A 25251-nucleotide genomic window follows, 5' to 3' on the forward strand; every position below is an offset into this window, starting at 1 on the left:
CGGCACTGCCAAGCCCTTTTAAAATTGGTGACCCTGGGGAAGGAGAGGCTTACGGCCACCAACGTCCTGGCCGCCCTCAGGAAGCAGGAGCGGAGGTGGCTGACCCCCAGAGGCCTGGAAGTGGGGTATGTGGCAGCCGATAATGGGGCCAACCTGGTGGCAGCAGTGCAGCAGGGAAACCTCCAGCACATCCCTTGCTTGGCCCACGTGCTCAATCTTGTGGTGCAGCGCTTCTTGCGCACCTACCAGGGGATGAGCGAGCTGCTGCAGGATGCCCGGGCGGTGGTACGCTTTTTCCGCCTGTCAGCCACTGCCTCTGCACTCTTGTCCACCTTACAGCAGCAGTATGGAAGACCACAACACCGGATGATCATCGACATGCCAGTTCGCTGGAATTCGACTCTGGCCATGTTGGAGCGGCTGTGTCAGCACAGGCTGGCTCTTAGGGCCTACATGCTAGACCCAAGTGTCCCCAGCAACCAGCAAGTCCCCATGATTACTGCCACTCAGTGGACACTGATGCAGCAAGTATGCCTGGTGCTGAGTCCCTTCCTGGAGGCAACCAAGATGGTCAGTGAGGAGCGGGCCTCTGTGTGCCAGTGGGTGCCCTTGGTTTGTCTACTGGAGCAGGCAATGGACAATTTAATTGAGCGTGGGGATGAAGCCCTGAGGCAGTTGGAAGAACAGGAGCAGATGGCAGCACAGTCCAGCTCAGAGGAGGGCTCACAGCAGGTAGTGGAAGAGTTGGAGGTCCCTAACCTGAATGAGGAGGAGGAGCAGAGTGCAGCAGGCGTTGTACGTGGATGGCGGTTTGAGGAGGACAACGACATGGCACAGGAAGAGGACAGGCATGCGTTATGGGACAATGGCGAGGACGAGGAAGATCTTGCTGGCAGGGCCCACTTGTTTCCCATGGCTGTGCACATGTTGCGCTGCCTTCGCAGGGATCCCCGGGTGATCCAGATGCGTTCAAGGGAGGACATCTGGATTACCTTGATGCTTGATGCCCGTCTGAAGGGGAAGCTGGGAGACTTAATGACGCCATCCACCACCGAGCAACGCACAAGGGAGTTGAAGGAGGCCCTTGTGCGCAGACTACTGGAAGCATTCCCCCAGCCTTCCACCCCCACTGTAACTGCTCTGCCAAGCCAGCAAGAGGTGCCTGCCATTGCCACTAGCAGCACAACAACAACCACCAGCAGCAGCAGCAGCAACTGGCGCCCCGGAGACCTGAAGAGCCTAAGCAAGAGCCTGTATGCAGTGCAGCAGCCTAGAACAGAGGTGCCCGCCACAGCATCCACCACCAACCAGCACAAGCAACGACTGACCACCATGGTGTCTGACTATATGGGGTCATCCAGCGGGCTCAATGACACCGACAGCCCGGTGGACCCCTTGGAGTACTGGGTCAAGAGACTGGACATCTGGAGCGAGCTTTCCCAGTACGCCCTGGAACTCCTATCCTGCCCTCCTTCCAGCGTCCTCTTAGAGAGATGCTTTAGTGCGGCCGGTGGCGTGGTCACAGAGAAGCGCTCTCGGCTCTCTGACGCCTCTGTGGACAAACTCACCTTCCTGAAAATCAACCAGGCTTGGGTGGAAGGTGAGTTCCTGGCCCCTATTGTCGGACACAGGGGGACATGAAGTGGCTGCTGCATGTGCTGTTGTTAACTATGCCTGCCTTTATAAAGACAGTTACTACCTGCCTAGTGCCTACCTTGGTTAATTTTTTGGTACTACTACCAGTAAGTTGCCATGGTCCTCCTTCTGAGCTGCTGAACTGACCGCCCGCTTTGTCCTCCTGACTCAGTCGCTACTACACTCTGCGTTCACACTGCCCGGGTCACCGGGTGCATTTAATTTTTTGGCCAGCACTATGACGCTGTGCTGCTACTACTACAACCAGTATGTTGCCATGGTCCTGCTGTGCTGCTGCTGCTGAACTGAACGCCCGCTTTGTCCTACTCCTGACTCAGTCGCTACCACGGTACCACCAATGTACTCTGTCTGCGTTATCACTGCCCGGGTCACCGGGTGCATTTAATTTTTTGGCCAGCACTATGACGCTGTGCTGCTACTACTACCACCAGTATGTTGCCATGGTCCTTCCTTCTGTGCTGCTGCTGCTGAGCTGAACGCCCGCTTTGTCCTCCTCTTGACTCAGTCGCTACCACGGTACCACCAATGCACTCTGTCTGCGTTATCACTGCCCGGGTCACCAGGTGCATTTAATTTTTTGGCCAGCACTATGACGCTGTGCTGCTACTACTACCAGCAGTATGTTGCCATGGTCCTTCTGTGCTGCTGCTGCTGCTGAAATGAACGCCCGCTTTGTCCTCCTCCTCCTCCTGACTCAGTCGCTACCACGGTACCACCAATGCACTCTGTCTGCGTTATCACGGCCCGGGTCACCGGGTGCATTTAATTTTTTGGCCAGCACTATGACACTGTGCTACTACTACTACCACCAGTATGTTGCCATGGTCCTTCTGTGCTGCTGCTGCTGCTGAACTGAACGCCCGCTTTGTCCTCCTCCTCCTCCTGACTCAGTCGCTACCACGGTACCACCAATGCACTCTGTCTGCGTTATCACAGCCCGGGTCACCGGGTGCATTTAATTTTTGGGCCAGCACTATGACATTGTGCTACTACTACTACCACCAGTATGTTGCCATGGTCCTTCTGTGCTGCTGCTGCTGAACTGACCGCCCGCATTGTCCTCCTCCTCCTGACTCAGTCGCTTCCACCAATGTACTCTGTCTGCGTTCACACTGCCAGGGTCACCGGGTGCATTTAATTTTTTGGCCAGCACTATGACGCTGTGCTGCTACTACTACCACCAGTATGTTGCCATGGTCCTTCTGTGCTGCTGAATTGACCGCCGGCATTGTCCTCCTCCTCCTGACTCACTCGCTTCCACCAATGTACTCTGTCTGCGTTCACACTGCCCGGGTCACCGGGTGCATTTAATTTTTTGGCCAGCACTATGACGCTGTGCTGCTACTACTACTACCAGTATGTTGCCGTGGTCCTTCTGTGCTGCTGAACTGACCGCCCGCATAGTCCTTCTCCTGACTCAGTCGCTACCACCACTGCACTCTGCGTTCACACTGCCCGTGTCTACTGACAACTCTGCTGCGATGTCATTGCTAATTGCTACAACAAAAACAAAAAAAAAAATTACAAAAACCTCTCTGGGGCCTTTTTGGCGTCAGCCACTCATCCTCCTCCAGCGGTACCTTCGCCGCCAAGTGCCATTGGAACTCGCCTTCACCTCTTTGACTGCTTAACGCGTATATCCCTTTTTAAAACCACTTATTACCAATTAATAGTCCCATTTAAAGTGTTGAATTCACTTTAAAATCCATTTTCTCTAGAAAAAAAAATTTTTGGGAATTTTTTATGTTGAAGTTATGTTGCCCCTTATCACCTCAATAATCCATGCAATTTGGGGGATTGTAGCATGTATAGGGGCTTTGTTATTAACGTTAAAAGAAAATCCGCCTCCGGGCGGGAATCCACGCGTGATTACGCCATTCACGGCAGAAAATCCGCGTGGTTGCCTGGTCGCGGACGAAAATCCGCATGCGGCGGGGCCGAATGCAGATTTTTTTTTTTGCAACCACGCGGATTGCCGAATTCGTGGATGAGGCACATCCGAGCATCCCTGAGACAAAGTAAAGGAAAACAGTAAGGTACTTAGTTTAGGTAGTTTAGATAGACAAAGTAAAGGAAAACAGTAAGGTACTTTAGAACTGTCTGCTGATCTATTTGCAAGTTCTACAAGGCTTGGCCAACACTGGAAAAAAAAACTGAAATCATAACAAAACATGTTTTGGGGCTGCAGAGTGAACAAAACAAGCCACAGCGGTGCAATGGAGGATTCCAGAGTGTAATGATAATAAAAAACTTTGCATACAAGTTCTGGGATATTACGAGTTAGCAAGAAATGGGGCACACATTTTCCATTTTCTACGCAATAGTAAAACTTCTCTATAGGCCGGTTTCACACCGCATATTGGCGGTAGCGATGTGGATCGGGGACCCCATCGCCAAAAACAGGCCTTTGGGGATTACCATGTTGATACGTGGTAATCACCATCTGGCAGCAGGCCTTACAGGAAGTGAGGCTCCCTAGTGCTTACTTCCTGTGGCCGAATCAATGACGTGCACGTAAGTGTATTGCCAAAATATGTTTCAACATATTTTGGCAATACACTTACGTGATGCGTAAAATACAGTTACGCGATGCATAAAACTTGCAGCAGTCGTTAAAAAAAAAAACACATTTCGGCATAGACTTACATGACTTGGTCCACTGACAAATTGCTGATGGCTCACAGTGTTGAAGTGACCATTTCACGGAGCCCTACTGTAAAATGGTCAGAAGCCCTACTGTCATACCGACAGCAGGGCAAGTGGGTTGCAGGGGTGGGAGAGCAGCGTGATTGGCCGTAGCAGTGGGAGCGTGTAGCGGGTAAATTGGAAACCACATCCTGGCACGGATAAAAGCTCTCAGACGGTGTAAATTTCAATGAGCCCAGTCTGGGAGCAGTTAGAGAGCAACTTAAGGCAAAGCAAAGGCAATAAATGAAAGTTGAAATGTTATTTAGGAAACACAAGTGTACTAAAGTAAGAAAGTCCACTCAATTCACCGCTAGCTGGTGATACCTGCTCCTAGTGCTTCTGCATGTACAAGCCTTCTGATAGAGCTTCTGAATGAGTCGACAGCTCAGTGTTACTTGGTCTGCTTATTAATATCGGAGGGGACAGCATGCAGATTCAACATACAAGGTACATCCACGATCACAGTTGGGTTTGCAGAAAATCCAAACAACTGTAGGGTGGCTGTTGAGGAATATCAGGAACAGTGCTAATAAAGGGTGCAATACAGTGAAGATGGGAGGTACTGTCAGCCTTGTCAGGGATCATGGAGAACAGGGAATAGCAGGGACAGCTGGAACTACTGTGAACAGCTTTGCAGATAACAGATGGATTTTATGGCGCTTGGCCCTCTAGGCTAGTGTAGTGAGTTAGATACCTGACTCATTCATTCAGATACAGATATGCTCCCTGCTTGTTATAAAAAAAATGTCATGCCTAATCATGATTTCTATAAAAGAAACTGACTGAAATTGGATTAGAACACTTATAGTGCAAAAGGGAACCACTGGGCCAACAGGGAAAAAAAGGAGGGCACAGCACAGAGCTACAATAAGGGATGCACAGAACAGTGGCCTCTGTAAGGGAGAACTACTAAGAGGACACTATAGGAATGTTATAAATTGGAGGCCACTAAAATGGCTCTCTTTAATGGTGATGTCAGGCCTGTAGGGATATGCACTCACGAATCAGTTCCAATGCCCAATCTACCTCCACACACTTCACCCTATGTGACACGTCCCCGCTTGAATGAGAGGTGAGAGACAACACCTACCGAACTTTGGTTACACCCAGGCCTTTAGTGTGCAAGGTATTGGAGCTGAATGCAGGGTGAGCAAATAAACTTCCAGGCCTAAACAGGGATACAGAGTAGCAAAGTCCAGTCACAGTCCAAGATCATACACTGGTAAACAGAGATATCGAAGTACAGGAGGACTAGGCAGTAGAGAGGTCAAGAACGGGTCTGAGGTCAAACCAGGCAGCAAACAGTCGTAACGATAATCCAGGCAATAGGTCGGTTCAGGCAGCAGACAAGGGAGGTCCAGTAAACGAGCAGAGGTCAAAGTCCAGATAATCCAATATAATAACAGCAGGTAAACAGAGCAACCAGCAAGCTTTAGCTATCACAGGCAACATGCAACTGTCACAGCAAGGTTTAAATACTGACAGCATCCAATCAGTGGCCGGCCACATGCACACAGCAGCCAATCACACACAGGCAATAATCCTGTTTAAGTGTCAGCTGACAGAGAGATCAGCTGACACAGGTAGCAATACATGCCAGCTGACTAACCAGTACCGACCAGTAAAATATGTTGACTGTATGTCAGCTATAGCATACTGGTTAAGCGCATTGCCTCTGATGTGAGAGACCAGGGTTCAATCCCAGCCAGGGTCAGCATCCATTATTTTTTGTATTTATTAAATAAACCCCTGCCTAAGTGTCAGCTGACTATCCTGTCAGCTGACACTACCTCTGACGCCTCCTCAGACCATACTGCGGCCGAGAGGAGCAAGACATCCACCCACAGAACGATCCCCAGTGGGCGCATCACCAGCGGAGGACGGCTGCCGACACATGGAATTGCCAGGATGCGACCCGCTCTTGGCATAGACGGCCACATCGCTGGATCCCGGAGGTAAGTCCCTTACAGGTGGCACAAAAAAAAGACAAATGGAATGGGGAAATGTAACAGAAGCACAATACAGGGGTTGCTAGAAGAATAATGTATAGTACTATAACAATAAAAATACCATTTAGCCACTTTATATAGCCCAAGCCACTTTAGCGACCACACATCCTGTCCAATAAGGCAACTAATTACATGCTCTTTCATGAATGTTAACAAGTTACGCTATCCAGGAATGCTTGTGTTTGCTTTAATACTGCTCTGGAACTCTGCATGTTTTCACTGCGACAGGTTTTTGGCATTGTTGTCACCTGCTATTGAGATTGAAATGATTGCTTAGCTTATGTGTAGACATCTTTAGCATACCCAATGGATGAACATGAACTCTCCTCCCTTTGTAATAACTCATTGCAGTGAATCTAAATAATCTAATATGTAAAGGGTTGGACGGAATTGTACTGCCTGCTTTGTGCAGACTTCTAGACCAATGACATAAACACAAAGAGAAAAGCCTGTGTAATACTTTACACCAAGCTATATATTGTTGCCATGACTTCCAGCAAGTTCTCTAGAAGGCTATAGTAACCAACTGTATATTTAAATTGATAGAAAATGCAGTACTTCATTGTGTTCAGTTAAATAGAATGTTATTATACTTAATGGTGCCATAGTCAACAGAGGCACTACACTAAATCTGTGTAACATATGTCATCACTAATCAAGACTCTAGGTGGCAGAATCACTAACCACCAATTAAATCTACAGTATAGACAACACATGTAAATATTACCAGCATTTACGCAAAGTATAATAATATTCTATGTTACAAGAAGAATAGTGGACCTGGACTCTTGCACAGGACAGAAGGAATATATAGAGAAATGCACATTGTATGTAATTAGAAAGTTGGAGGATGTCCCAGTCAGGGACTGATGAAAAACCTTTTAGCATACTAATGTGTGGGTGCGGACAATGGAACAGAGAGAAATGGTAGAGTGCTCCAAGGGTGGACACCAGACATAGGCGGAAGCACCGCCGAAACATGTTGTAATGTGCACTGGCATTCATAGTGAAGGGTGTCCTCCAGTGCACGGCTTCAAGTTACAAAAACTATCCAGCGCTGTGGCCAAGCACATGCTGGTGCTGGCCCCCTAACGAGGACGTGCTACCGCATCACATACTTTTTATGTGATTTTATTCAAGCACATATTATAAGTGCAATTTTGTTATTCTTTGCAAATAGGGGTGTAACTACAGGGGAGTAGTCCCTGCACCCGCAGGGGGGTCAGAGCTGTAAGGGGGCTCCAACTACTACTTCACTACCTCTGATAAAGGGATCCATCCTTCAGATCAGGTGTTTCTGTATCTACACTTGTTATGGGTGAAGATTACTATATTCACACCTGTTTTATGCCCCTTGGAAGATGGGACCCCAGGCTGTGATCAAACCAGAGGACGGCAAGGATGTGGACATTAGGGGCCCCCATAATTATATATACATACCTCCCAACTTTTTGAGATGAGAAAGAGGGACACGTAAGCCACCCCCCTGATCATGCCCCGTCACACCCCTTGTCACGCATGCCATTAAAGGGAACCTAAACTGAGAAGGAAATGGATTTTTCCTTTTAAAATAATACCAATTGCCTGACTCTCCTGCTGATCCTGTGTCTCTAATGGTTTCAGCCACAGCCCCTGAACAAGCATGCAGATCAGGTGCTCTGACTGAAGTCAGACTGGATTGCTGCATGCTTGTTTCAGGTCTGATTCAGCTACTACTGCAGCAAAAGAGATCAGCAGGTCTGCCAGGCAACTAGTATTGTTTAACCTCCTTGCCGGTTATCCCGAGTAACCCGCCGCGGAGGATTGCTCTGGCCCTGCTGCCTGTAACATCCGATCGCCACCAATCTGCCGCTACCCGCCGCGCCGCCCCCCCCTCCAGACCCCTTGCGCAGCCTGGCCAATAAGTGCCAGGCAGCGCTGAGGGGTGGATCGGGATTCCGTTTGACGTCATGACGTCAATGACGTCGATGACGTCAGTCCAATCGTCGCCATGGCGACGGTGGAAGCCCATACAGGAAATCCCGTTCAGAACGGGATTTCCTGTTGGGTATTTGCGCCGGCGGGGATTGGAGGGGTAGGAGCGATAGCTAAGGGAGGGGGGAAGCATGTAGCTAGCGCTAGGCTAGCTACATGCTAAAAAAAAAAAAATAACCATGCCGTGCGCAGCAAATAATTAGAACGGCAGGGAGGTTAAATGGAAACTTTCATTTCCCTCTCAGTTTAGGTTCCCTTTAAGTTTTCATGAGAAAAATATGTTGTTTTATAATTCCAACCACACTGGTCCTTTGTAGGTTGGTTTATTTTCCTTTATATTAACATTTTAAAATTAGTAATATCAAGAATGGGAATAAAGTGGGAGTCAACCAAACACATTTTTTTAGTAGGGAAATACATATATTTACATAGAAAGTGGGACAAAGTCCTGAAAGAAGGACAAATGAGGAGGAAAGAGGGACAGAGAGACAGGGCTCCAAAAGAGGGACTGTCCCTCCAAAAGAGGGACAGTTGGGAGCTATGTATAATTTTTACAGTGTACTGCTTTTTCTATGTACACAGACAGTGCATAGTAACTGGTAACGTTGTCAGCTGCAAGGCAAGGCAGCAGCTCTACTGGCTTAAAATGTGTGAAAAAGTGAAGCATTAGGCAAATAATCTAATAACCGTGTTTATAAAAGCACTTTCTAATCCATACAGCTGTGTTTTTTTTTTTACCATAAAAGAGCAGTGTGTGCGCACAAAGGAGAGGATCTCTTGCAGAAGGGCCAAACAAGAAACAAAGTACAGCACCAAATTACAATGCAAGAGGTTGTAATGTGAAGCAAAGGGGGCTGGCTTATGTCATATGACTGACAGCAACTGGGTGAGGTTTTTAAGAGAAAAAAAAAGAAGTAGAGAGGCCCAGCACAGCTGTTTGCGAAGTTGAAGATTTCCTGTTTCCTCAGGACTAACTAGAGAGTGAGTCACAGAGGCTGAAGCCAGCAAACGGTGCCCATAGGAATGCAGGGAGGATTGCTGGATGTACAGCGGCCCGGGCTGAAGGGGGGCAGGAGGGAAAGCTAAGCGGGACGCCGGCCGGAGAGAAACTTTCTGGATTAACATCGATACTTTGTTATAAGTTATTCCTGAGCATAATGGATCTCAGGCGCTCTCTGTGGCTCGTCACTGTGTGCTGGGCTCTGACAGCCAGCTGCGCGGCGGCTACTCTACAGATTGTGGGTAAGTTGTGTGACTTGGTTGTGTAGTTGTGAGCTTTAGACAAGCTAGACGCTGAAGGTCTGGAGCACACTATGCGGTCTGTCTGTCTGTAGCTGTGTCTGAGCAGCGGATCTGCTCCCTGGTAATGTGACACTTGTGGACAGAGTGAAGAAGAGGCACCAAGGTGGGGATTTTGTACTGTAAGGGCACCTGTGTTTAGTCCAGCTAAGGACTCAGGGTAGGTTATAATGTTCTGCACAGAGTTCCTATGTGTATGATCTATATACTGTAGGGCTGGTTCACACTGGATCGCTCTTCCAGCGATTCCCTGATCACCGACGATCAGACAAGCACTGTTGCAATTTAACCCTATGGGAGCATTCTTACTGCAGTATTTTTGGAGTGATTGCAATTCTCCTTTCCTATAAGAAATCATAAAACTTAAGCGCAATTGCAGAAAAATCACTAAAGCCCTGTTCACACTTGGGGACGCAAAATCGCAATCACTAGGCAGTTACAATCTTGCGTTGCACTATTCCGTGAATTTTAGGCGATTATGATTCTCATTCCTGTGAATGAGAATAACGATGCAATCACAGGGAATGTGTGCAGTGCATTTGCGATTGGCAATAATTGCAAACATGCTGAAATGTATGTAGTGAGAGTAATCCCATAGGATTACTTGTGCAGCACCGCTTTGCTGATCGCTGGTGATCAGCAAAGCGCAAATTGCACTGTGAATGGGCCCTTAAACACCAAAAAATAGCTAGCGATTTTGGAGCAATTTTTCACAAGAGATTTAAGCAATTTTCACAGCACGTTTGCTTTTCTATACTTTACAAAAATGTTACATGCAGTGTTTTTGCGATTTTAATAAAAATTATTCAGTGTGGTATAAAATAGCCAAAAGGATTTCACGGTCAAAGCTTTCTTAAAACGCTAGAAAATGCTGGCAATCAGAAAAGCTCTTTCAGGGCTATGGCCCACTACAGAATTTTTAGCCACACTTTGGAATCAATGGTAATTCCAAAAGCGCTAGTCTAATTAAAGTGAGTGGAACCCACAGGGCAAGTGCAGTTTGCCAAAATCGCAATTGTGCATCCTGCACGATTCCTATGTGATTTTCGGAGTGATCTAATAGAGGAAAACCATGGTCTGCAATTGCTTTCCTCTATCTTGCTCTAGAAATACTCATTTTTAAGTTGCAGAACCGCTCTCAGCGTTTTGAGAGTGATTTTGCAATCGCAAGTGAGCATCCAGCGTCAAAGTGCTCTTGGTGTGAAACAGTCCTCATGCCTGCAGTAGTGTTTAGACGTCACTAAATAGCACGTGGGCACACAGACTATAATACAACTATTCTGCCATGCTCCACTTATTTCCTTTCATGTGCTGTGTTATCTTCATCATCATATTCACGTCTATGATTTAGTGTGTTTTTGTGCTACCGTTTTAAAACCACTGACAGGTCAAGTGAATACCACTGATTACCACAGTGCAGTGGCACCTCTCAAAGGGTGGGGAATGTTAGCTAGTAAGGGCTGGAGCCAGGGAGGTGAGTGGGCTGTATAGTAACTTCCAATTTTGAGTGGCCAATTTTACTACTTCGATGTACTAAGTATGAGAGCTGTTCATAGTATTCAAAACGTGTTATCCCTCATTCTACATGGAGGTGGTAAAATTGATCAGTCATTGAAAAGTGTGTGCCAGGCTTAAGTTAAAAGAGAGTTCTTGAAGGCGATGTGTTGGAAGCAGGAAAATGGTCAGGCATCAGGATTTAAGCAATGGTTAGGATATAAGTATATACAGTGCTGCCCATAATTATTCAAACCCCTGGCAAATTTTGACTTAAAGTTACTTTTATTCAACCAGCAAGTATTTTTGTGGTAGGTGTCTCCCAAAAGATAATAAGACGATGTACAAGAGGAAGAAAACCTTTCTCAGCCTTTATTTACATTTGAGCAAAAAGTGTCCAGTCCAAAATGATTCATACCCTTCACAAACTCTCATAGTCTGTTGGAAAATCCAAAGTTCTATACCACTTCAAATAGTCCAAGCTGTTCTAAAGCATCCTAATTAACAGTTACTCTCACAGTTAGTATGTGGACAGTCATGGCTAAGACGAAGGAGCTCAGCAAGGACCTGCGGCTGTGCAGTCAAAAAAAGGGCTACAAGGCCATTTCTAAATGTTTTCAAGTTCCAGTGGCTACGGTGCAAGGGCTACAAGGCCATTTCTAAATGTTTTCAAGTTCCAGTGGCTACGGTGCAAAGTATTATTAAAAAAAGACAAGATGTTCCGCACATTTGGACTGGACATTTTTTGCTCAAATTTAAATAAAAGCTGAGAAAGATTTTTTTCCACAATAATGCCTCTTGTACCTCGTGTTATCTTTTGGGAGACACCAAGTCATTTCCCGTCAAAAAATGACTTGCTGGTTAAATAAAAGTAACTTTAAGTCAAAATTTGCCAGGGGTATGAATAATTATGGGCAGCACTGTACATAATGGCCAAAATATAAGTATATACGTAATGGCCAAAGCACAATTACTAGACAACTGGGTGGGAGGTTCTTCTAAAGAGATGATTTTGTGGGGTGGGGAGTAGCTACCAAAAAAATGGGCTAATAAAGGACAAATAAAGGTCAATGGTTTAGTGGTGGTAGCACAGGATTCTGAAAAACTGGTGGCCATGAGGGAAGGGTGAAAGAGCATCACAGCTTACAGGAAAAGGGAGTAGTAGCTGTAGACCAGTCAGAGTGCTCATGCTGACCACAACGAAAAGACCTACAATGGGTTTGTGAGGATTAGAAATGGACCATAAGGCAGGATGAGAAGGTGATCTGGTATAATGAATTACCATACATTTTATTCTTGTCTCCAGATTCTCCAGATCACAATCAGATTGTGCATGTTTGAGGTGTACTGAAAAAAATAGAGGCCCCATCATGTAATGTACAGGATATAAAATATATGCTAGTAATGTCCTGAAGCCAGATAGCCCATCTGAGGTCGTGTGGCATCCAGGCCTCAACTTGTCATAATGGTTTTGGCATCACAAGGGGAACCAATACAATAATGGAAAGGTGTGTTATATATTTACCTGACCAAGACACATGCATGTATGTGCTTTAGATAGTGCAATGAAATGGTTAGGGGCCTAGTAACTTTGTGAGTTTTCATTACTGTGTTTGGTCGTTTTTCTGTGGTTTTGGGAGCATTATGATTGTTGCCAAAGGACAAATTAGAGATCAGCTTGTATTGGGGACACTTGCCACATTGCTGAGTTGTTGCTGGAACATTTCCCCTTCCTGTGTGGATATTACCTCAAGCGTCCTGTTGTGCTTCTAGGACGCGAATGATGGAAAATCTCTCCAACCAGGATGCCAGCAGCAATAACAGCCTGAGAGAGGTTCCAACATTACCACAGTCATTATAAAACTAAAAAAGGTTTTGGCGTGACTGCCAATTTATGGATCAATAAGGCTTTAGGAAATATTCCCTTAGCATGGAAATTTCCACTGAAACAGGAAAGGAAGGATATTCATCCAATCAAAGCCAACAACTTCTGACCAATTATCTGGCAGCTGGGTAATTAATCAGCAGCTAGAAACTTTGATTGACCAGATTGAATTCCTTCCTTGGTCAGTTGATATTTGTTTTTTTCTTAAAAGAGTTGTATTGCTCATCACTAACTGTGCATTTACTGCAAGCTTATTGCTGTCCTTTGAAGATGGTTAATAAGATGTTAATAGTTCCAGCTTGTATGCAAATTCTAAGTAGCGTTTTGATTGGTCCAGTTAAAGCGATGTACTAATTGCATTAAATTTTCATCTCATTGACCATCTCTGTCCTGTACCTGGTAAATACATACACACACAGCACTGCTAAGGGCCCTTTTCCACTGAGCACCATCTGATCCGAATCGCAAAACCAATGACCATTTCCATTGCTGTTTACGCAAATGCATGCCTGGGTGATTGGCCTCAATTCACTAAGATCATGCTGGAGATAATAAGGATAGAGAAAACTTACCTCCACTAGTAAGAGAGTTATCTTATCTCTTCATTCCTTACGTTACCTCTTCTGTAGTTAATTTACCTCCTCTGTAGTTAAGTTACCTCCTCCTGTAGTTATTTTCACACGCAGTTAATGAACAGCCTGTCTTTAACTCTGGAGTTATTTTAAAGATTAAAGAGACTCCGTATCAAAAATTGCATCCTGTTTTTTATCATCCTACAAGTTCCAAAAGCTATTCTAATGTGCTCTGGCTTACTGCAGCGCGTTCTACTATCACCATCTCTGTAATAAATCAACTTATCTCTCTCTTGTCAGACTTGTCAGCCTGTGTCTGGAAGGCTGCCAAGTTCTTCAGTGTTGTGGTTCTGTGATGCATCTCCCCCTCCAGGCCCCTCTCTGCACACTGCCTGTGTGTTATTTAGATTAGGGCAGCTTCTCTCTTATCTTTTACAAGCTGGATAAATCCTCCTCTGAGCTGGCTGGGCTTTCACATACTGAGGAATTACATACAGGCAGAGCTGTCTGCACTCTGCAGGAAGAAACAGCCTGACACTTCAGTGGAAGATAGCTGCAGGGGGAAAGAAACACACAAATGATCTCTTGAGATTCAAAAGGAAAGCTGTATACAGCCTGCTTGTGTATGGATGTATTTTCTATGTGTGGACATACTGAGGTAAAATGTTTCCTGAATACTACATGCCTTATCACCATGGTAACAACTGTAGAAGAGTTATTAAAGATAGGAGATAAGCTTAGTGAATTGAGGCCAATGTCTTATAATTATTATTATTATTATTTTATTATTATTTTAAACTATGAAACAGAGCAGAGCTAATAAAACTTTGAACTTCCTGGAAGTAAAACCTACTTTACAGAGCTACTGCATCTGCGCAGTTCGCCACGGCCCACATAGCCATGATTGACAGCGGCACTTCGCGCAGCCGCAGTAAGGCCGACCCTGCGGTCGGCCTGAATATCGAGCGGCGAGAGCGGGACAGTGGCGGGGAGCGGAGGTGACAGCGTGGGACAGTCGGCTGCAAGGGGCTGGAGAAAGCCCCAGGTGAGTAAAGCTAATTTTTACTTTTTTCCCTGATAACTCCTTTAACCACTTCACCCCTGAGGGGTTTTACCCCCTGAGCACCAGAGCAATTTTCACCTTTCAGCGCTCCTTCCATTCATTCATCTATAACTTTATCATTACTTATCACAATGAAATGAACTATATCTTGTTTTTTTCCGCCACCAATTAGGCTTTCTTTAGGTGGGACGTTATGCCAAGAATTATTTTATTCTAAATGTGTTTTAATTGGAAAATAGGAAAAATGTGGGAAAATTTTTTATTATTTTTCAGTTTTCGGCCATTATAGTTTTTAAATAATGCATGCTACTGTAATTAAAACCCATGAAATTTATTTGCCCTTTTGTCCCAGTTATAAAACCGTTTAAATTATGTCCCTATCACAATGTTTGGCGCCAATATTTTATTTGGAAATAAAGGTGCATTTTTTTCAGTTTTGCGTCCATCCCTAATTACAAGCCCATAGTTTATAAAGTAACAGTGTTGTACCCTCCTGACATAAATATTTAAAAAGTTCAGTCCCTAAGGTAACTATTTATGTATTTTTTTTAATTGTAAATTTTTTAATTTTTTTTTTAATTACAAAAAAAAAATGGGGAGTGTGGGAGGTACTGAGTAATTTTTTTGTGTATAAGTAATTCATTTGTATGTGAAAAATGTTTAGGGTGTAGTTTTACTATTTGGCCACAAGATGGCAACAGTAACTTTTTGTTTAATGCGACCTCCAAGCGTCCTTCCGGACGTACTAGGAGGCTGGGTAATTTTTTTTCTTTCACAATGATCGCGCTGCTTAGCGGAAAAGCAGCGGATCATTGCGGGGCTTAGATCAACGAACGGGAATGGATTTTCCCGTTCATTGATCTCCGGGCGAGCAGCAGGCGGCGTGTTTACCCGCGGGAGTGCGCGCTAGAGCGAGCGGGAGTGCGGGCAGCGGCGGGAGCGCGGAAAGTACGGATTTCTCCGGTCCTGGGGGTTAAAGGATGGAAAAAGGGACGGAGAAATTCATACGGGCTGGGGTAAAGTGGTTAAACAAACAAGAAACAGTGAGAGACAGGTTGAGATAAGTGCTTCAGAAGACAGCACTGTAGTCGACCAAGCTTGGTTGGAGAGCTCAGAGAAGCTCTTTTGCACAATTAACAACTGAAGTTTCTTAACTCTTCCTGTACTGAAAACAATATGAGACTCGTATCGGTGCTACTTATGTTCTATTTCTTAAGGTGCGTACACACATGCGACTATAGTCGTTTGAAACGATCGTTCCCCGATCGTTTCAAACGACGATCGTTTTAAAAAAAGCAACCAACGATCATTAAGTCTAACGACGGACGAGCCAGATCGTTAAAAATGATCTAGCTTGGCGGATTTTTACCAACGACGATCGTTTGCAAAAGTAGTACATCGTTGGAAACGGTCGTTCGTACTAGGCTTGACATGCGCATTTCGCTATTTCTCCATGAAACTTCTCATTTTTATGCGCAAGCGCAATAGTTGCTTTACGTGATGTAACGTTCGTTCTAACGATCAGATCGTTACACACATTTTAAAACTAACTTTACTCAGGTCGTTCTTTCATCAATTAAAAGTTCGTTCGTCGTTTACAAGGAACGATCGTTGTTGCATGTGTGTACGTAGCACTAGCTGTACTACACATACAAATCATTATCTCATAAGTTTATTTTCACTTCAGATTACCTTTAAGTGCTTCAGAAAACAGGACTGTATTCAACTCAGTGGTTCAGAGAGCTCAGGGAAGCTCTTTTGCATAGATAACAACTGAAGTTTCTTTGCTACTTATGTCCTGTTCCTTAGCTGTACTGCACATACAATGAACTATCTCATAAGTTTATTTTTGCTTCAGGTTTGCCTTAAATGCCTCTGTAGAATGGAAGGGCTGTAAATAAGTATGAATTGTGAGATTAGGTTGTTAATGCTGGATAACTGTCACTGTGAAAGGTTTACCCATGCGTGGCTTGTTAACCTCCCCCCAGTCCCGTCCACGTGCGCTCAGCATACAGTTTCAGCATGGTGTAACATTTCTCCACTGTTCAGTGTAAATGATGATGCTTCCGCTATAGATGCAGTCACACGCATACATCTGGATTCTGTGTCTACTAATCACCAAACAGCAAGTCTGTTTTCAGTAAGCTCAATTAGATGAAGCACTGCTAGGTGAGGTAATAATCATGTGTTACTGAACCATATAGCTATCATTTTGTTTGGTGTTTGTTACCTCAGGTCTTGCTTATGATTGAAAGTATTCATATGTTTTCACTTCCATCACAAATCCTAAGGGCTCGTTTCCACTATCGCGAATCTGCATGCGTCCAACGCATGCAGATCCGCACATGTAATACAAGTGGATGGGCCTGTTTCCACTGTAGCGTTGTTGAGGTGCGTTTTTTTCAGCGTGAAAAAAACGCACAAAAGAGCCAACGATGTTGCCTGCGTCGGGAATCCGTGCGAATCGCCGCTAATGTATTTAATAGTAAAAACGCATGCGTTTGTTACATGCGTTTTTACCCGCGATTTCGCGTGCGATTTCGCACCTTTTTCAATTTTATTTAGCCCTGGCAGTGTCATGGTTAATTTCGCATGGCACCCTGCCATGCGAAATCGCATGCGAAATCGCGGGTAAAAACGCATGTGGAAACGCATCCGCATGCGTTTTTACAAGCGTCGGAATGCGGCCGAAATCGCGTCGCAACAGTGGGAACGAGCCCTTAAAAGGCATTACATGCTAATTTAAAGTGTACCTGTAGTGAAAATAAGAATGAATGTGCTTATATTCTCCATCAAAAGTCTTCAATTAAAGTTAAGTTGCATTTTTTTTTCTTTCATCTGATGCAGTGGCAGGAAGCTGCATACAGTCCAAAAATAGGCAGTAGTTGATCATGTAGCGCGGCTCAACTGTGACCTGGCTGCCCACATGATCACTCTTTAGCCCCTCCCTACTGCTGAGCTACCTTGTCTTCTTGTGTGAGTTCATTAGGAGAGGTAAGTGTTAATGGGAACCTGAGGTGAGAGGTATATGGAGGCTGACATGTTTATTTCCTTTTAAATAATGCACTTAGACCCTGAACAAGCATGCCGATCAGATGTCCATGACAAATCTAACAAGATTAGCTGCAGGCTTGTTTCAGGTGTGTGATTTAATTCCTAATTCCTAATGACAAGAAAGATCAGCAGGACTGCCAGGCAACTGGTATTGTTTAAAAGGAAATGAATATGGCAGCTTTCATAGCTCTCACAACCCGGGTTCCTATTAAAAGTTAGTGTAAAGGTGCCCAATAATGGTGCAAATTTTAACAAACGATCTCATTTTTTTTTCATTCAAATGAAAAGAAAAGATCTTATTTAATTGATCCAACAACTTGCGCACATATCTAAAGCAGTTACGACAGTATCTGTATGAAAAATCTACCATGCCAATTGACCAAGGAAGTAAACAATTATGCGGTAATTTGGGATTGATTGGGAGTACCCCAGTTTCTCTATTTCCGTACAATCTGAATCATCGAAAATATGATTGTTCACTGAAAATTGTATTGTATCATTTCCTGCCGATAGACAGCAGATTCGATCGCTGTGATCGAATCTGCTGGGAAATCGATGCACAAATGCTGACCGATCGACCGATTTCTGACCGCCGGCGGGTCAGGAGTGCGTCGATAGCGGCGTTTGAATGTCCGACGACCGACACTAGCGGCAATACATTACCTGTTCCGCCGGTGCATGTCCCCGCTGTCCCCATGGTCCCTGCTCCACGCTGGGCTCCGGCTGGCTTCACTTACTTCCTGTCGGGGGAAGTTTAAACAGTAGAGCACCCTCTACTGTTTAAACTTACCCCGACAGGAAGTAAAGTGAAGCTGAAGCCCTGAGCGGAGAAGAGACCGCGGAGACCGGGGGACTCGCACCGGCCGGCTCAGGTAATGTATGCCGGGAGCGCTGGCGGCAGCTCCACAGATTGTGAATCGATTTCATAGTGAAATCGATTCAAAATCTGTTTGCAGTGTAGGCAGCCAATAGATTCCTCTGATCAGATTCAATCACAGAGGGATCTATCTGCTGGTCGATCTGGTGGCAATCAACCGGTGTATGGCTGCTTTAAGACAAATAGCACGCCTTATCAAAGTTAACACAGCTTATCAGAGTAGTATAGTGAGCGCTACAAACTTATGCGGGTTTGTAGCGCTCGCTATGCTATTCTGATAAGGCGCGTTAACTTTGATAAGGCGTGCTATTTGTCTTAGTGAATCAAGCCCTACCTGTATGTGTTTGACACCTTATCAATAAAATGCCTTTGAAGCCACCAGCAAGCAAGAAAATACTCAGAATAATATTTACAGAACTTTTTCCTCTACTTCTTTGGTAGTTTTTTAACTACTTTTTAAATATTTTAAACAGAAGATACAAAAATAACATGTAGGAGAAAAGTTAGGAAAAAAGATGAATTGCATACAGGCCTATATGTTTAAAAATGTGCCTTGCAGCTTTTTTGTTGTGATTTTTGCCTGGTTTTCAGCTTCAGTAGGAATACCCATAGGTGTTTGCTGAGCAGTTGGAAGGCATTCAGTGTACAAACAGGACAACATATCTATAGTTACCTTTTCTCTAGCATTTGACAAGCTAGGACAACCCAATAAGAATGTTTGTTGAGAAAAAAATAGTGCCGGTTATATTTTAATGGCATTTGAAATGAAATCCAATGTGAGCTTATGGTGAAAGAATTAATATTCTTCCCTTGGATTTTCCCCGAATTCTGACTAATCCCCGGATACAAGGTGTGTGCTCAGTGCATGAACCTGCATGCTTTTTTGGCATCTTCATGTCACAATCATTCTGCAGAACATTTGCTTATATTTTCTGGCAGGCAAACTCTTGGGTGGTCTATTTTTATCCTATCACTAGCCTATAAAAATCTTACACATTTTATATTTTAAATACGTATGTATGGTTCCCACAGCTGTCTGTTTTGTATTCTGTACAGCACCACAGAGGATGGCCCTATATAGGAAAAAAATAATAAAAATGAATGGAGAACACCTGAAGTGATAGGCATATGGAGAGCCACATTTATTTCCTTTTAAACAATACCAGGTGCCTGTCAATCCTACTGATCTCTTTGGCTGCAGTAATGTCTGAATCACACACCTGAAATAAGCATGTGGCTAATCCAGCCAGACTTCAGTCAGAAACACTTGTTCAGTCAAAAACACTTGCTTTTTCGGGGGCTTTGTCTAAAAATATTAGAGGCAGATGATCAGCAAGACAGCCAGGCAATTTGCATTGTTTAAAATAAAAGAAATATGGCAACCTCCACATCCCTCTCACTTTAGGTGTCCTTTAAGTAGTATGTGAGCTGTTTCTTAGCCTGAGTCTTAAAGGGCACCTGAAGACAGAGACTTATGGTACCATATGTATTTCCTTTTAAACAATACCAGTTTAAAACAATTAGAGAAACTCCTCTGGCTCACCTACATTTTTAAGGTTGGTGGGAATGTACTCCTATCTCAACCACCACAATGTACTCACCCAATGATGGATCAGGAAACCTCAGAGCAAGAAATCTCAACGAACGAGGTTCCCCGATCATCTTCTTGCTCGCGGGAACACGCGATGGCATACAAAGAGCGCAATCGAGAGTCCAAGGACTATCTGAATGAGGTCGACCTCCAAGCCACTAGCTACATGTTTTTAATTGGATTTAATATAAATCACCCTTATTGGAAATGTTGTCCCAAATTTGAGTATGTATCAATAAAGGTTTCTACATACTGTCTTCTATTAATCTAGAGGCTCATGTTTGAATATCTAATCTGTTGAATCAATACTAGTTGCCTGGCAGCCCTACTCATCTTCTTGACTGCAGTAGTGTCTGAATCACACACCTGAAACAAACTTGCAACTAATCTAGTCAGACTTTAGTCAGAAATATCTGATCTGCATGCTTGTTCAGGGTCTGTGGCTAAAAGTATGAGAATCAGAGGCACAGGAGGACAGCCAGGCTATTTGCATAGATTAAGGTTACTTTCACACCAAGACGTTGCGTTTTAGGGGACGTTAAGGTCGCATAACGTGCCCCTAACGCAACGCATGGTGGTGTTGAAGTTGGACGTCAGATTGAGCCGCGTTATGCAGCTCTCAAAACAGCCGCTCCAGGATAGTGATGGGATTTAAGGATTCGGATCATTCGAATCGTATCATTGAAAAGATCCGGATCTTTGAACCGAATCATTTGAATCATTTTACTAAGGAAGCAGACTGGGGGTGAAATGACTAGCAGGACAGGACTTTCCCTGCACTGTACATTCTGTATGTTCCTGTTTCTTCCAGACAGACATCCACTGTGAACCGAATCTTTCATTGTGATGATCCGGATGATTCGACTCACAAAAAGATCAGGATCAAATGAACACTACAGTCCCACCAGGAGTCACCACAGTGCAGTGAATATTAATTAGCCATGTGGCTGGCCGCTGCGGAGGAGGGGAGACCTCCTCCTCCAACATTACTGAGCATGTGCAAACAGTCTAACGTGGCTTAGCCCAGTATAACGTACAGCATGCAGCACTTTGTTTAAACGTGCTGTGTTACTGTGTAACGCAACGTGGGCACTGTGAACAGCACATTGATTTTACAGTGCTGTGAGTTAGGCTGCATTACTGGCTGCTGTAACGTGGGACTTTAACGTCCCACTGTGAAACCAGCCTAAAATTACACAAATATGGCGGCCTCCATATTGATTTCACTTCAGATGTCCTTCATAAGACAAATTGCCACAGAAAATAGCTGGTCATGAGTGATTTAGCATTGAATTATAACTGGCATTGTATTGCTTGTAAAGGTAGTTTTGTTTATTGCTTTTAACAATTTAAAACTGGCCATACTGTAATGGACATGATCTCCAGTCGTATATCATAAACTGGTAAAAAAATGTGAAGGAATTCACATACAATAAGCTATGACTAATTTAATCTTCAGAAGAACATTAAAAACGGAAAAAAATCAAACTGCTACAGACTTTCAGGTCAATTACTTAGATGATTGAATTGAAATATCTCTGTGTACGCCAACATTATGGCCCGTATGCAATTATCTTTTTCTCATAAGTTACCTCCTAGGTGATAATTTCCACATTCTCTTTAAAATAACTTTTCAATTTTTTACAATTGAAAAAGTATCCAAAAATTGGAGAAAAAGTACTTTAAAAATTACTTTGTTTCCTTGCTTGCTGGTGGTTTAAACAGCATTTTATGACAGTTGTGAAACTATCACTGTGGCCCATATGCAATTATCTTTTTCACCTGAGTTTTCTCCTAGGAGATGACTTTCACCTTCTCAAACTTACTTTTCAGCATTTTATAATTGACAAAGTACCCAAAAGTTGGTGAAAATGTACTATCAAATTTATTTTGAGTGTTTCTTTGCTCGCTGGTGGCTTAAAAGGCATTTCATGACAAGTTATGAAAATATCACCTAGGAGAAAACTCAGGAGAAAAAGTGAATTGCATATGGACCTATGTGTGAAACACAAGACACATTTGTGAAAGAGAAGTCAAATTGTTGTCATCCTTGTAGTTTATTCTGATGAGCCTTTTCTGTATATCAGTTCACTGAACACAAGTGACCCCAGAGCCTGTGTTATATATACGTTTAGATAATGATTTTTGGTTTGAAGCAGTGATGATAGTTACGGGACGCAGCCGTCGGCCAACCATGTGGGTACTTTCACGGGACCCATATGAGATTTAGTGATGCCTTGTTAGACTGTGTTTTTCCACTTACTCAGAAATCCAGACTTCCATCCGACAAAACAACTGAGCTCACTGAAAGCCAGTTCAGTGTCTGCTGAAAAACCTCTGCTAAGTTTGCAGCAGACTGGTAAAATAGCTGTCTGCAATAATAAGTAAGATTTCCTTTTAGAAATGAGGAACACGCATTGAAAGTATTTTTTACATAGCTTTTCAAAACTGGAAAACCCGTAAGTGTCTGCTGGCTGGTGAGAAAACATTGTCAGTGTTTAAAATGAAACTCTGCTTGTGTTGAGAAATAAAGCAATCACTTCATTTCAGTCCTGTACACTGCATGCAATGTTGGTAAACATTGCAGCTTACTTACATTTTTTTGTGCTCATAAAGCAGCCATTACACAAGTTACTGAGCGAAATATGAGCCTGTAAGAGCCTTTTGAAAATCACTTTATTAGTCTAGGAATTGAAAATAGGTAACAAGGATTCCTGCTCCATGTACAGTGCTGCCCATAATTAATCACAACCTTAGCAAATTTTGACTTAAAGTTACTTTTATTCAACCAGTAAGTAGTTTCTTGACATGAAATGACATAGGTGTCTCCCAAAAGATAATAAGACGATGTACAAGAGGCATTATTATGGAAAAAACATTCCTCAGCGTTTATTTACTTGAGCAAAACGTGTCTAGTCCAAAATGATTCATACCCTTCTCAATAATCAATTGAAAAGCCTTTATTGGCCATTACAGCAATCAAACGTTACCTATAATTGCAGATAAGCTTTTTGCACGGGTATTTTTGCCCATTCATCTTTAGCAATGAGCTCCAAATCTTTCAGGTTGGAGGGTCTTCTTGCCATCACCCTGATCTTTAGCTCCCTCCACAGATTCTCAATTGGATTCAAGTCAGGACTCTGGCTGGGCCACTCCAAAACGGTAATGTTTTTGTCTGCTAACCATTTCTTCACCACCTTTGCTTAGTGTTTTGGATCATTGTCATGCTGAAATGTCCACTGTTGCCCAAGGCAAAGTTTCTCTGCAGACTGCCTGATATTGTCATTGAGAATCCTCATGTATTACTCTTTTTTCATTGTGCCGTTTGCTGGGATTAGGTTCCCTAGTCCATTGGCTGAAAAACACCCCCAAAGCATTAGGTTACCACTACCATGTTTGACAGTGGGGATGGTTTTCTTTTGGGTTGAAGGCGTCTCCTTTTTTACACCAAATGAAGAAACATCGTGACCAAACAATTCAATTTTTGTTTCATCTGACCATAACACAGAAGACCAGAAGTCTTCTTCTTTGTCGAGATGAGCATTTGCAAAGGCCAAGTGAGCTTTTTTGTGCCTTATCTGGAGAAGTAGCGTCCTCCTTGGTCTGCATCCATGGAACCCAGCAGTGTACAGTGACCATTGGATTGTCTGCCTTGAGACATTGCCACCAGCAGAGCCCAGTTTCACCAGGATGGCCTTGGTGGTGATCCTTGGATTCTTTTTCACCTCTCTCACTATCCTCCTGGCCAGCACAGGTGTCACTTTTGGCTTCCAACCACGTCCTCAATTTTCCACAATGCGGAACATCTTGTATCTTTTAATAATACTTAGCACTGTAGCCGCTGGAACTTAAAAACATTTAGAAATGGCCTTGTAGCCCTTTCCTGCCTTGTGAGCAGCCACAATGCGCAGCCGCAGGTCCTCACTGAACTCCTTTGTCTTAGCCGTGACTGTCCACAAACCAACTGCAGAGAGCATCTGTTTTTAACCTGTTGAGTTGATTAAGACAGCTGTTCCCAATTATTCAGGGTAATTAGGATGCTTTAGAACAGCTTGGACTGTTTGGAATGGTATAGCACTTTGGATTTTCTCATAGACTGTGACAGTTTATGAAGGCATAAATAATTTTGGACTGGACATTTTTTGCTCAAATGCAAGTAAAAGCTGAGAAATGTGTTCCCCCCCCCCCCCCCCACACACACACACAATAATGCCTTGTGTACATCGTCTTAGTATTTGTTGGGCGACACCTACGTCATTTCATGTCACAAAATTACTTGCTGGTTGAATAAAAGTAAATAAGTCGAAAATTTGCAAGGGGTATGAATAACTATGGGCAGCATTGTAGATATTTACTCTAGCAGCATTGTGGGGTATTGAGAGAGTACAGATTCCATGCTTGCCAGTAAGTGTAGTTTGCAACTACACTTTTTACAAGGGACTGCAGGAGTACAGTTCTTAATTTTTAAAAATAATACAGTCACTGCATTTTGTCAATGTAGCATCCAACAGCCTGGGGCTCCCTGCGCACTGCATGGTTGTGAAATCGTAATTTCTGTTTTCACAATCCATAATGCTCAAGGTCACTTTTTCCCTTGTAGAGACCAACATGCTTGATTTATAAGTCAGAACAATGGGGGTTAGTCAAAGGTCACATCTCCTGAAAGAGTCGATTAACAGCTTGTGTTAAATAATCATTCAGCCTTTTAATCTTTAGTCATGGGTGAGATAGTCTGTATCTTGTTTGTAACACTTGATTTGTCGCTATTCTGTTAAACAAAATGCTTGAACAGACCTTCAATACTTTGTAGCCACATAAAAGTCACCTTAACAAGAAAAATGTTTGTTGAAATGCTCAGCATCTTACATTCTGAAGCAGTGTTGTGTCTACCCAGATACCCAAGTATTTCTGATGCGCTGCTGTGCACTCGGAGCACACATAGCAACAAATCTCTTCAGTTTGTTTTCCTTTCTCTTTTCTTTCCCAGTAAAGTTTTAGTTAAAAATAAAAATCTATTTAGTTAAGCCCAATCTACATGATACGATTCAATTACGATTCTATTTACGATCCGATTAAATCCAACATGTCC

General features: G+C 43.7%; 1 protein-coding gene across 2 annotated transcripts in view; it reads left to right on the top strand.

Moving 5' to 3' along the window:
* The first annotated feature begins 9254 nt into the window (after positions 1–9254).
* The window catches only part of TGFBR2 (transforming growth factor beta receptor 2), a 123753-nt gene continuing 107756 nt past the window's right edge, over positions 9255–25251 (top strand). For both annotated transcript variants that reach the window (XM_068236205.1, XM_068236206.1), the window contains exon 1: positions 9255–9569. In XM_068236205.1, the coding sequence (XP_068092306.1) occupies positions 9485–9569 (85 nt within the window). In that variant the 5' untranslated portion in view covers positions 9255–9484. The remainder of the gene's footprint in view (positions 9570–25251) is intronic.

Source organism: Hyperolius riggenbachi, chromosome 5 (genome assembly GCF_040937935.1).
Source record: "Hyperolius riggenbachi isolate aHypRig1 chromosome 5, aHypRig1.pri, whole genome shotgun sequence".
Classification (NCBI taxonomy): domain Eukaryota; kingdom Metazoa; phylum Chordata; class Amphibia; order Anura; family Hyperoliidae; genus Hyperolius; species Hyperolius riggenbachi.